At 41.8% G+C, this 14116-nt stretch overlaps 1 protein-coding gene across 2 annotated transcripts in view; it reads right to left on the bottom strand.

Moving 5' to 3' along the window:
- The window catches only part of CDHR1 (cadherin related family member 1), an 81774-nt gene that overhangs the window by 28771 nt on the left and 38887 nt on the right, over positions 1 to 14116 (bottom strand). For both annotated transcript variants that reach the window (XM_090058114.1, XM_090058115.1), the window contains exons 10-12: positions 11648 to 11748; positions 8127 to 8330; positions 4020 to 4172 (exon numbers count right to left, since the gene is read on the bottom strand). In XM_090058114.1, coding sequence (XP_089914240.1) covers positions 4020 to 4172; positions 8127 to 8330; positions 11648 to 11748 — 458 coding nt within the window. The remainder of the gene's footprint in view (positions 1 to 4019; positions 4173 to 8126; positions 8331 to 11647; positions 11749 to 14116) is intronic.

Below are 14116 nucleotides of genomic sequence, written 5' to 3'. Positions count from 1 at the left end.
GTTGCATGAACTTTCACAAACACAGCCAGGCTGGGATTCCTATCTATTGAACTGAAAATTCCAGATGTTTCATTAATGAGAACTCCCAGACTAAAGCTTCCTTGAGCTTTATCCTATCTGAGCCATTCTTAAGGTATATAGTCATAGCGAAGGTTAAAGGAAGTGAAAGTCTGTGACTGCAGGGCCTAAGTAATAAGGACATTTTTAGATAGTGACCAGCACCTTGAATACCATGTTGAATGTGCAGTTACTCCAGTGTGGAACTATATGTTCTCATTATTCAGATCTTCTGAAAAGACAGACAGGTGCATGCTGCACCAGATGCACAAAGACACTTTGTAGGATAACCCAGTTATTTTTAGGTTATAATGGTCTGGTCTTGAGGTGACAAAAATATGAATTACCACAAACTCCATACTTAGAAGAATGGGCTCAATTTTTTAGTCACTGAAGCTGTAAATGTGTGTCTCATTTGAGGTGGTCCCAAATAATCAGAGTCAAAACCCAGGACAAAAGAGGAGTAGCAGTGGCATGCAAGGAGCTTTCTAAGATGCACTGGTATTCAGTGGCTAGGGAGAGCACACAGCCTGACAGGATTGCCCCTGGACTGATTGGATTACCTTGAATGAGCCACTAGCCACAGACATACAGGGAACTGTTGGGAGGGGGAAGGGACCCTTTAGCACATTTTATCTCACATACTTCACAGGTACTTCAAGTGGGATAAAGGGCTGAGAAGTCTTTAGTATTCTGAAACAAAAGGCTGTCTCCCAGGAGAAATGTGACAGTTTATACCCTGGAAGTGAAAAATGTTTAATTTTATTAACGGGGTATCTAGGATCTAATAAATACCCAAGGGGATGAACCATTTTCATAACTGGAAAGCACATACTTTTGGGCAAAGCAGTAGCCACTGGCTCTGCCAAGTCTTTGAAATGCACTCTGGTTGGATGGCTTTACCTTACTCTCTGGAATGTTAATGGAAGGAAGTTAATAATTCCTTCCATTAACATTCCAGAGGAATAATAATAATAAGCAGGGAAGGAGTTAATAAGCAGGGAAGGAGTTAATAATTCCTCAGGGGAAGATATAACAGGCAATGAAAATTGTTATGGAGTAGATGTTAAATATTAAAAATTCTGATTTCTACCAAAAATAATTAGCTATAGCACATAAAAATAAGTGGCAAGTTGATTGAATTTAACAGGTAAAAGAAAGAGAGAATGACATTTTATTAAAATGTACTTTAGTTGAGTTACTTTAAACCTTGATTATTTCTACCCTTCCTCCCCTTTCTAATTCAGATTTGGAATTAGTCTCTAGGAAAATCTTTCAGTTTATCTTTAAGCTTTTGGGGAAAAAATATCCAAATAAAATTATTGATTTCTTAAGCAAAAGAAATGTATTATTTTCATTTGTACTTAATTCTTTTGCTATTCACTGCAATAAAATTAACTGCTTTGAATTTGCTTAGTATTCATGAGGTTGCCATGTGTAACTTCTTTACTGGTCTTCTGGTAATTTAGTATGAATAAATGTGCACTTATAATTCATTTGAGTAATACTTTATAACCTCTCCTGACCTCACTGTAATTCAATAAGAATATACAGAGTTTCTATAGCACTATGTAATCTGAGGAGTTCAAGGTGCTTTACAAACAAAAATGGTGAAATGAAGGCATGCTATAGTGAATTTTATTTACATCATGTGAAAAACCCTTGGCAAAGGGGAGAAAAGAACACAGTAAATATGACTCTTAGATTTCTCCTGGAATCATCGTGTAGCAACCCCCCCAGTTTTTTAAAATTTATTTTAAAATGCATTCCCTCCTCTTCCCCAACCATTTATGACTTTTTCTCTTCCTCTCTATTCCCTATAGATAAGTATAAGTAAGCTAAGCTGTAGGATAAGGTTTAACATTTTATTTTAGGTAGTAAGTTTTATTTTGCTCTCCCCTTTTTGCAAATAAGTCCGCTACTATTTTGATATTGATACCCACTGTTTTATTAGTGATAATTATTATGTTTGTACTGCTTTTATATTGTGTGATTACTGTTTTAGGCCTATATATGTAAGTTAGCATAAGGCAAGTCAAGTTTCCGTTTTGTATGTCAAGCCTCCATCTTGTGTCCTCTGCCCAGGCATGCCCTGTGTTGCAACTGTTTGGTTCATGTACCCCTCCCATGTAAATTGGTTCCTGGATGAATGAGAGTGATTGGGAAGGACTGAAATACAATGGTAGCAGGCCTCTACTGAATGGCCTGTAACAACCAGGCCATCACCTTGCATTGATTCACCCAGGAACCACGGACCTCACCCAGGAACACAGACAAGAACCCGGCATTTTGAAAGAGAAAAGACCCTGCAGAACCAGCAACTCTCCCACTGTACCCCACCATTACAGACACTCAAAGCTGCACATCCCTGCATGTAGCACACATGCTCAGTACACCAGGGGCTGACCCTTGCCTGGGCATGCCTCCTGTCACTAGGGTCACACAACGTCTATCCCCTATAAAAAGGAGCAGTGAAGACAGACCCAGTGGGATGCCCTCTCCATCTGGATCAGCACCATGCCACACCACCTATCCACCCAGAGGCCCTGCTGGCGACCCCCCTCTGAACAACACCTACTGGACAAGGCCCCTTTTCCAGCCTGGATAGGTAGCTATCACCCCCCACCCCCTCTTCAACCAAGGACTTGGACTCTGCTTCTCTTCCCCACCTAGACTCCAACCCTTCCACCGAGTCTCTTTCTCCTGGTGCCATTGTGAGTGATTATGTATGTACGTGTGTGTGTGTGTGTGTGTGTGTGTGTGTGTGTGTGAGAACCAATAACTTCATGGGGCTGTGTAGTGTGTTGTCTGTTTAATAAAACTGTTATTTGGACCCATAAGTTGGGTTTTGCTTTACTATGGTTTGGCTCGGCTCCAATCTCTGCTCCTCGCCCCTCTAACTTCTGTCTCATGTCTCCCTTTCCTGCTTCTGGCTCACTGCCACCACCAACACCTGTCCTGAGCTCCTCTATGCCTCTAAATCCCCTTTCTTTGCCACTGTCTTAACCCACTGCCTCCTTTTCGCCTGAGCAACCAGGTGTCTGCCTCAGTTTCTTTCCTGGCTGTCTCCTCCTTGCCACCACTTATCTGTTCTCCCCGCCCCCCCCAATATCTCAGCTGTCTGCCTCAGTTTCCAGCCAGCTTCTCTCTAGTGTACCAGTTCTAATCCCAGTTCTGGCAACTTTCATTCCCTACACTTTAACTCTCTCACCTGAACCTTCCCCCAAGTATCCCAGGTACCCCAAGCACACACATACACACTGTACCATCCAAGTTAGGAACTTACCTGTGTGCTTGAATTGGTGATAGGTATGCATGTGCCTAGCCTGGTTTGGATGTGTATGTGCCTGAGTTGGTAGTGTGTGTGTGTATGTACCTAATTGATTTGTGTGTTTGTATATGTGCAATTGTGTCACACCCTCCTATTTTACAGCGTGATATTGAGATCCTGAGAGTTGGCCTGACCCCACAGGGCAACAATCATAGTAATGCCTATGTATACAACACAATTTAGCCTATACTAACACTACACTACAGTAAAAAACACTACACTGAAACTTTGACAAGTTATTTTTTACAATACATTCTGTCTAAATAGCTGGAGTCTTAGGTCCGCTGAAATGAGTGGTGCCAGGATTTCATCTGGTAGGTCAACTTACATCAGTGAAATAATCCCCTAGACCTGCACAGTCTAGAGTGTTTCAAAGCCATCACAATATAAAATTTCTAAGTGTAGTGGTCAGAAAGCCTTGCATTAAATGGATTAAATTTAATCCTCAATTACAACCTTAAATCTGCAAGTAAATGAACTGAAGGAAGACTGTAGTTTGGTGAACTTAATTTACAAAGAATACAACGCTGTAGCACTAATTCAGATGGTTTGAGGAGAAATGAGAATTTTAAAAAATCCACTAATTGTATAAGACTTCTAATTAGAGAGAGGAAAAGATAAGCTCCAGTACCTTAAAGGATAACATCTGAAACTGCTCATAGTCTATGGTTGCAGAGTTTTCCACTATTACTGTAACTTGAGCTTCATTCAGGACAGTTTGGGGAACGACTCTGAATATGCCACCAGGTCCAACAAGTCGGAGGTTGAATTTAGCATTTGCCCCCTATAAAAAAAGAATAACAGAGTAAAATTATTGCATGGTTAATTTTGAAGTGATGCTGTAGCTGTGAGGTCCAGAAAATATGCAAGAGAGAAGAATTTGTTTCAGTGATATCTTTTATTGGACCAACTGCTTGGTTGAGATAGACCTAGACAAGCTTCTAGGTCTAGCACAACCATGCCGTTCATCCAATAAATGATGGTTAAATCTTCATCTGCAGGCCACATTTCTTTCTGCAAAGCACAGTCCCTGTTATTCAGTATGTGTATAATTAGAATGAGTGTGACTGCTTACAACGTTCTGCCTCCTCCCTACCCCCCATCTCTTGGGTAAGAGAGTGCTAAGAGGCTTAGTTAAATAATCTCTCCAGCTCTGGTCACAGGGCACAACATAGCCTGTTTAAAAATAGATTAACAAGCTTGACTGTGGAAAAGTACCTGTGGGTTACAGTGAATCACAAGCTGAATATGAGTCAACAGTGTTCTGTTGTTACAAAAGTAGCTAGTGGGATGTATTAAACAGGAATGTCATATTGAAGTTGTGGCAAGTGTTTCTTTCACTCAACTCAGTACTGGTAAACCCCACCTGGAGTAATGTTATCAGTTTTGAACACAACAGTGTGTCCAGAGATATGTACAAATTGGCACGCATGCAGAAAAGAGATTAGGGGTCTAGAAAACATGACATATGAGGAAAGCCTGGAAGAACTGGGATTATTTAGTCTAACGAACAGAAGATTGGGCAGGTATTTGGTAATAGCCTTCAAATAGAAAAAAGGTGTTGGAAAGTGAATGGTTAATTGTTCTCTTTTTTACAAGCAAGATGACAAGCAGTAAATAAACAAGAGGACAAGTAATGGGGTCCTGGCAGTTACTGGCCACATGGGCCTTGCACCCTCTATCTTGTAATTGTAATGTCTCAGCATAGTGGTGTAGCTGAGACTGGGCATTTTTGCTGTTTCACAGCTATTACATTTTAGCCTAGCTGTGTGGCTGAACTCCAGCCAAATGTTTGGCTAGCAGATTTGAGCCATGGTGGAGCCTGGTATGTTTTGATCCAGGGTGAAGCCCAGCATCACTTGTTTATCGAGGCCTCAGTGCAGTATAGGCCTGGCTGGTTCTTGCTGCCCAGTTCAGGCCCAGTGAGATAGGCCTGCACCTCCTTTTGGCCCTTTTGTAGTGTATGTCCCAACCAAGTGGTGTGGTTGGATGCTAGTTGTAGGTCAGGCCCAAGCCCTTTTACTTCTTTTGCAGTTTTCTGCCCGGCAGAGCTGGGATTGGGACTAGGAATATTAGTGTGCAGTATGCTGATGAAAGCCACAGTTAACGCCCTCAAAGCTGCGGAAATGGAGATCAGCACTCTACCATGTCTCCAGGAGCAACAGAGCTCCTTGCAATGCAGAAGCACCCACGCTCTCGGGCAGCTCCTTGCAGCACAGTGAACCCAAGGATCAGCTCAGGAGTCTCCAGTGTGGGTCCCCCTTTTCAGCCCATTGCTGAAGGGCATATATAGGGGTGCAGGTCCCCAGAACTACCTTTTGGGGAGCCCCAAGTCCCAGACTGCCTGGGCATGGGTGAAGCCTCCCCCAAGAGGGAGCCACCTATAGACTTTGCTTTGTAGTTGATAGTGTTTTAAAATTATATTTAGTGGGTTTTATGTTTTGTTTTTATTTTTGTTAATAAACTTAGGTTTTTGTGTTTACACTGCTTGTGAGGAGGGGGTTTTGTTTATACAGGCCACACCAGCAAATTTAGTGTTCCCATATTTTGGGTGGGGGCTTGAGCCACTGGTATAATTTATGGGGTACCTTAAAATGTGAACCCAGCCGTTCTTGCTGCTGAGCAATGTATGGCAGAAGGGTTACACTCAAAAGAAAGCTGCTATGGCCATATACATTCTGTTGTGATCGAGTTGTGATGCTAGCTGTACAAGTCTCCAGAATGTTAGTAACAGGAAAAGCACAACTTGTGGACTCTCCCACTTCCCCCCCCCCACCCAAATCTAGTGCTAAAACACTCAACATCACCTTGCCTACCAAGGCATTGGTTCTGGGTTCTTGTCTCTGCTCCTGCTACCATTGCTGGCCACCTATGTTATCTCATTGCTATTTCATATTGGAATATTTTAACAACCCTTGCAGCAGCAGGACATTGACTTTACCTGAATTAGATTAGGGTGCTATGCCTTGTGGTTGTGTGATAGAGTTTACTGAGTAGTTTTAGTAATAGGTTAGACAAGGATGGGATAGTTTGGATACAGATGATCCTGCTTCAGGCAGGGGGCTGAACTAAATAACCCCTAGAGGTCCCCTCCAGCCCTACTTGTCTACAGTTCATGCACGATACAGATCCCACACCATCAAGAGGAAATATGTACACATACTCCAGTGGGTGCCAGTATTTCATCCAATTTTAATCCCCAGTTTATATTCAGACTTGCTAATGCCATGACATCCCTCAGGACGCACCTCAGGATGCTATGACATTTCTTTAGATGAGCCACTTCCAGGAGGCATACTAACACATGATACCATGTATTTCTGTGTATGAAAGGGGAATAATTCTGCTCTTTGTCTTAAAAAGACAAACCCTGACAAAATGTGATATGGCAGCATGAAGCATTAGCAATTTTTTTCCCCTTTGTTATAGATCCCCTGTAGCCTCAGTTAGGGTTTTTACCCCAAGTAGAAGAGAAGTTAGTAAAGCTGTTTCTTGTTTGCTTCCTCCTGCAGCAACATCCTCAGCAACAAGGGCAGTGACTGCTGTGAAGGCAGTTATTTATCTGCTTGCTTCAGAGCAAGAGGGGGAAGTTACTGGCTTTGATACAGTACAATACAGTTGGAGTGGCTCGATGCTGGGTACAGTTATGTAAGAGCATTCTTTTCAATAGCAATACAGTTTCAGATATATTAAACTTTCTGCTGTAATGCCCTGACCCTGAGCTAATTCAGATGAAGGCCAATCATATAGTTTCTGCCTTAAGGTTTCCTATAGCAACCATAACCATCTCTTTACTTCCCAGGTCAGTTAGATTTGTAGTATGAGCTATGTGGTGCCTTCTTCTCTTCTTTATATAGTTACAGCAGGTTCTGTTTAAGGTATAATTTTTATGATTATATAAAAATGTTACTCCAGTGGGGACATCCACTGCAGGCTCTTGTTAATTAGCTATAACATGAAGGCCATAAGAAGGATTAAACATAGGTTTTACTAACAATAACAATACTATGCTTATGGACTATAGTCTTTCTATAAGGTCATAGAAGACACAACAATCATGCCTGGCATTTGTCTAGCATTCTGAATACATAAAATGCTACATATTCCTTCTACCTCCTCTGGGAAACAGATGAGAATGTTTTCTTCATAGTATTAGTATGAGGTATCAGTATGCATCATTTTATGTATGGGTATACAAAGTTGGAGAGGTGAAGGGCCATGAAATCAATAATATTAACTGGAACAGTATTAGATTAGAAATAGGAAATCAAATGTGCCAAGCCACAGGCAGAAGCAGCATCTGGGCTATATCTAGAACGTATGACAAGTTCCTTGTTTCTTAAATTAGATAGACAATATTTCTTTCTTAAGTATTCACAGATGGCTTATACACTGCTGGCCAATCATATCATAGTATTACTAAACTATCATTGCCCCACTTCACAGTGGACATGTCTACACATGTCCCTGACTGTGCATTTGGTACTGTGCAATCCCGGCGGTGCATGGTTAGTTTTAGATGCTACATCACCACAGCAATGGTAATGTAGCAGTGGTATCATGGTTTGTGCCTACTGAAGCTACGTTGCCATAATGAAAAGTTATGTCACTGTAGCTCATCGCTACGGCGATGTAGCATCTCACGTAGATGTGCCCAGTGTGAATGTCTGGGCACTATAGTGACAGATGCTGGAAAAAGCTTATCAAAACATTAAATGGATAATTTTTACAAACTCACCTGATCTGAATCATTGACTGTAATTTTCAGCCCCCTTAGGATCTCACCCTCTGGTGGGTGTTCATACATAGTCAGTTCAAACCGGTTCTGGGGCCCATTTTCTCCATAGAATGTTGGTGGATGATTGTTGAGGTCAACAATTCTTATAATCACTGTGGCAAAAGCATACACAGACACATTGCCCTCCGCGCTGAGTTCTGATGCCTACAATGAGGAAAAGATGCAAATAGGGACTTCTTTTTAAAAATGTTTAAAACATTTCTTCTCTCAGGTCCAGCTAAAACCATTATCTGCATGCACAAATCACACTGATATTTGGTACATGGACCAGAGGCTAGTATGTGAACTTACATTTGCTTCTACCTTTAATTCCATTTTGGCAAGAAGCCTAACTTTGATATGAAGATTTTTTTCATGTCAGTGAAAAATCTGCCAGTAACTGGTAAGGTAAGGAGTTCAGTCTAGAGTTAAACACACTTGCAGAAATCATAGATGTACAAAGCTGTGATCAGTTAACTCAAAACTTAATAAAGAAATAAGGCCATGTATGCAGGAAAGGGCTTCACCATCCACATCTGTCTTAGAATCAAAACCGCTCCCTAGAGCTAGGGAAAGACATTCAAAAAGCCTGAGCCTGAACTGATTCAATCTTTGCAGGTTAGTCTAACCTGCCTAGGTTGAACTGGTTTGCAACCACACAAACATTCCCTCTAGATTGAAGAAATGCAGGTACAAGCCTGCATTGGCTCAGGTTAGAAGCTGGGGGGTGCTAGATCATCCCTCTCTGCCTTTCCATAGTGCTGAGCTGAGGTGGGGGGATGTGCCTAGACCACAGGATGCTCTGATTAGGGGCAGGTGTAAACCCCCACTCTGGCCTGCACCGTCTCAGGGTTTTCCCCACTTGCAGCTCATGGGGAAGGAGTGTTGCCAGACCGCAGCCCTGAGCTATCACTCTGAGACAAAGCAGGGGTGTGCAGTGCATGCATCTGTTGATGTTGAGCTTTTCAATCTCCCTCTTCTTGCTTCTTCATACTGTCTGCAAACCTGACAGGGCTGCAAACCAGCAAGAGGCTGACAAAACCAGTGTTTATCAGCCCATCAACAAAACAAAAGCCTCTCTCATTAGTACAAGCTCTTCTTAAACAGCTTTTTCCAAGGAAGGAAATGAGGGACATTACTAGCTGACCTGTTGATTAGCTCCAAAAAGCCCTAAGTGGACACTGTTCTGTCTGCCTTTGTCCTGTCCAGTGAAATTGGACACGCGCGCGCGCACACACACACACACACACACACACACACACACACTTACCCTCATTATTAGCATTAGCTAGCATACCGCATGCCCAGGGTCCTTGGGGATGGGGCGTGTGCTGTGGGAGATAGAGGGTGGGGGGAGAATCCCTGATTGAGCAGCGTGGGAAGCCAGGCAGACCCTGCTCTGCCTACAGTCTCCCCTGGAACTGTGGATATGGAGGAGAGGGGCAGGGCCACCTTGTTCTCCGGAGCAGGGTTGCAAAGCACCAGGGATGCTGGGGACTCTGATTTAAGTTAAACCAGGAAAGGGTCTGGGACAGACTTTGCATAAACTGGTTTGACCCAAATCAGTTAAGTCTGATACAATATTCAACCAAGTTTATCTTAAATTGGTTTCAGCCATTTTGAAACTGGTTTATGTGCACTGAATTTATGTTCTGTTACAGGTTTAAACCAGCTTCTGATCACTTAAATCAGTTTATGTGTAATGTCTGTCCCTAGCTTAGGGGGTGTGTCTATATGAGATGCTACAGTGCAGTAGCATTGCTGGGCAGTAACTGTGATGCGATGCTACCGCGCAGTAGCTCATCACTACTGTGCTGCAGCATTGTAAAAAACATGTGGGGTAGGTACTGCACAGTAATGCTGGTTACTGCACAGTCATTTAGTACTTGTTTATGCTGCTTGTATAGATGTGTACAGGGAGAGATTGTCCAAATTTATCTAAAGCAGAAGCTGAGCTAAAGTTTTGCTAAGAATAAAAATTGAAAAGGAACCTGAATCTCTCTGGGGTTTCAAAAACCCTTGGATATTTCCTCCCAGTAGTTTCTCATATACCACTGCCTTTCTTGGCAGGGTAATATGTTCTGAGTTCATCAACAACACTCTGGACATTCCTGGGTTGAACTAACAGTTATTTATTATTATAATTCTCTGGAATCATATCCAGGATGGATCTTAATGATGGCCCTCAGTAGATATATGCAGAACTTATACCTGCTCTGCCTCTGACTTGACCCAGTCCAGTCCTGTGAACCCAGAATGCCTCTGGCTCCTCATGGCAGAGAACAGGAGTCTTCAGTGCTACAAAACTGCCACAAAGCAACTGAACCCTGCAGTGCTGAACATGAGGGTTTTAAAGGGACAGTACAAGGAAAACACAATAAGATACAGTATTGGGGAAAGGGCATGGGAGAGGAGGGGTGTGGAGAGGAGGAAGGGGAGAATCAGAGTGATGAAACACTGTGGTGAGAAGAGCTATACTTACTTGGGGATATATCTGAAGAAGAAAACACAATATACCTCTCTGTGGAGGCCTGTTCTCAGATTCATAGCCTCAGCTAGCAGTAGGTGGATTGGATAAGATTTGGACAGGCAACTAGACTATCAGCACATATTTGTAGGAACTGAACCACCACATATGTATTAAGTTCATTCATGTTTATTCTCGCACCATTTTGTGCTTCCTAAGCTTTAAATAATAGAGGGAGCTGACTGTTTCCTTGTTTCACAGACTAGTTACCTACTGAATTCCTGAGAGGTAGGTACCTAAATATCTTTGAAGACATGGCCATTAACTAAAACCCATTAGATTTACCCCTGACCATGTGTACCCATTTCAGTTAAGGGGTTAACACCAGCACTAAACTGGGTTTCATTTAGTATTTTACTTGTAGAAAAATATTGCTTTGATTTTTCTAATGCAACACACTATTCCATTACCATCTTAAAGTCTCTGAACATGTGGAGCCAGGTTTTAAGCCAGAAGTGAATACACTTAATATAGATACTACGAGCAGAATAACCATGGCAGAACAGAGTTCAGTATGGGCTACATGCCTCAATATTTACCCAGATTGTCAGGTAGGACTGGCAACTTATACTGAACTATAGGCTTCAATGGCTACAGTGAGATGTCAGAGATTCTTTGTTCTGGAGTTTTACTAGTCTGTGAGATACAAGACTCTTCAGACCTTATTCAGTTTGTATATGGCAGATTTGCAGGGATTTTAAAATATGATTTCCATTTACATAAGTTATCTTAAACATTGATTCTATAGAGTTTGTTTAAAGAGGAAACTTGAGGCATTTTTAATATCTGTGCAAATAAAGGGAACTTATTTTAATTTACACCACATTAGGGCTTAGAAAGGTGAAAGCATAAATAGAATATGGAGCACTTATGGCATCACACATTTTACCTATTTTTAAATATATTTATATATTTGTGGACAACAGCCCATTGGAGACAAGTCTTGGGAACATACCTGAATTTTTAGCTCATATACCTCTTTCTTCAGTTGATTAGGGCTTTTTATAACAGAAATGGCTCCAGTTGCATTATTGATGTCAAATGAACTTTCACTTCCTACCATAAAACACAGATATTTCATTATTCATATTACACTTTCCATTCCCCACCCTCCCTACCCAAAAAAAAAAAAAAAAAAAAAATTAGCAATCCCCATGAGCAGTACAAAGTATTTGCCATATTTTTTTTTACATACAACATGCCCTGGCTTATGATTTTGTTTTTGAAAGGTAGAATTAAGAAAACGGTCTTTGTTTGTAGAAAGTAACTGAGTAGCAGCTACGAATCTGAGCCTATTCCTCATTCTGCTCCCTGTGAGAGTCAAATTGTAGATTTTACCTACTTTACAGTTTCTACCACCTTCCTTGCATATAATGCACACTGAAATTTCCAGAAGCCGATTTTTGGGAAAAATAATGTTGTATGCATGATAATACAGTCAGTAGTATATATCAAAAATGTATTTTCAGGCCAAACCACAAGGTGGAGAAGGGCTGAGTGGAACAGCAGCTAGCAAGCTGTTTGGAAGAATGCTGGCCCACTGACCAATCCCTGAACGATGATCATGGAGCCCTGTGGATGTGAAACAGAAATATCACAAATGATTCACAGAAGTTTAAAGCTGGAAGGGACCTTGTGAGATCATTGGGTCCAGCCCCTCTGCTCTGGGCAGGAAAGACTTCTGGCCTCAAATGACCCCAGCAAGGTGTGTGTCCAGTCTCCTTTTGAAGATCTTGAGGGTAGGTGCCTGCATCACCCCACTGGGAGTCTATTCCAGAGTCTGGTCACACGAACGGTGAAGTTTTTTCCTTACATCCAGTCTAAAGTCTTTTTCTAAGAGTTCATGACTGTTGCTCCTGGTTTTCCCCTGGGGTGTTTTGGTGAATAGTTGTTTGCCTAGTCCCTGATGCTCACCCCAATATATTTGAAAGCTGCTGCCAAATACCTTCAAAGTCTTTTCTTTTTCATGGCTTGAAAAGAGAATTTAAGTGGCTGTTGTGCATGTGGAAGTCTTTGGCTAAATGGAGGTGAAGAGGTTCAGGGCCATGAGCCTGAATTTCTCCTCTAGAGAGACTGGCACCAGTAACAGAACTGAATTTGCAGTTCTTGTCCTTGGAGAAGTACCAGGATTATGAAACTTCCCAGGCTGTACTCCACATACAGTCAGATGCCACTTATCTTTAAAAGGATAGGGGTTTCCTAAAAGGTAGCAAAAGTGAAACTGGAGAGCTATGTATAAAATAAAGGGGAGATGCTGCCCCGGGTAGAAGATTTAAGCAAGATGGACAGCATTTCTCCCTCTGTGTAAACACTATCTTCTGAACCCCAAACATGGTACAACTCAACAAAGCAACTTTCTCTGTCTCAGAAAGTAGTCTTAAAATAAGAATGGGATTCACTGCACATCAGACATGAAACTTATATTTTCCTTAGTAACTGGTGATCTTTGTTGGTTGTCCGACTTTCCAAACACTGTAAAGGGAATTGATTTGCAGAGTGCTAAGCATTTAGCCCACTTTGAAATTCAGGTTCCTTTCAGGCACCCAAAATGACTTTGGGGTCATATTTGCTTGTCTAGGTAAAAATAAGATTCACACTGTAATTAGCACATCCAATTATATCTCTGTGAAAACAAGAACATCTCTTGATAATATCAGCTAAGGTGAGAAGTCTGACAATCTAACTGAAAAAGAAAAAAATAGTCATGTCTTCTGCAGGAGGCACCCCTGGAGGCCTTAGGTCTTTGAACACTAAAAACAAAGGATGCCTATACATGTGCTCTGGGGTGTGCTGGGGGAGGGGGGCTGTTTTAATTAGAGCAGCCTGCAATGTCTTGTGTATTCAGCATCCTGTGTTTCAAAATGATGGTGTGGGAGCACTTTGGCTAAAGCAGGTTCAATGAGCTTTAAAGTGCCCCTGCCACCATTTTGAAATGAAGGATGCTGAATACATGAGATTCTGCAGCACGCTAGAGGTTTCTTATTAGAATGCTCCAGCAGACTCAATTAATCCGATTAATTTAATCAGAACTTGCCAGAGCATGTGTAAAAGTGCGTATAGTCATGAAAGACTGTACTATTGAAAAAGGCCTTGAATAGATTTGGAGCATAACTCTGATCTTAACACTCACTGAGGGCCAACAGATTTATAAAGGTGATGAAAGAATCTGGGTTGTAGAAGTGGCAGGGCTGTGTGCTGGTTTCAGCACTCCCATTCTTCCTTACATTTGGCCAGAGAATCGGTTACGTTTGTGCTATGCTCCCCTTTTGACCTGGCTAATTTGTACATGAGCAGATGGCCACTTCCAGAGATGCAGTAATCACCTGCTTTGCTATCCTTAGCCCTCACCCTACCTACGTAATAGCATAGATAGCTGCTAGGAGAAAAGGAGGAGAAAATGAAAGCTTAGAAGAATGGCAGGGCT

The sequence above is a fragment of the Crocodylus siamensis genome, chromosome 7 (assembly GCF_052110815.1).
Source record: "Crocodylus siamensis isolate JL-2025a chromosome 7, ASM5211081v1, whole genome shotgun sequence".
Lineage (NCBI taxonomy): Eukaryota > Metazoa > Chordata > Crocodylia > Crocodylidae > Crocodylus > Crocodylus siamensis.
The sequence above is the reverse complement of the archived record's forward strand: the minus strand, read 5'-3'. Positions and strand labels throughout refer to the sequence as shown.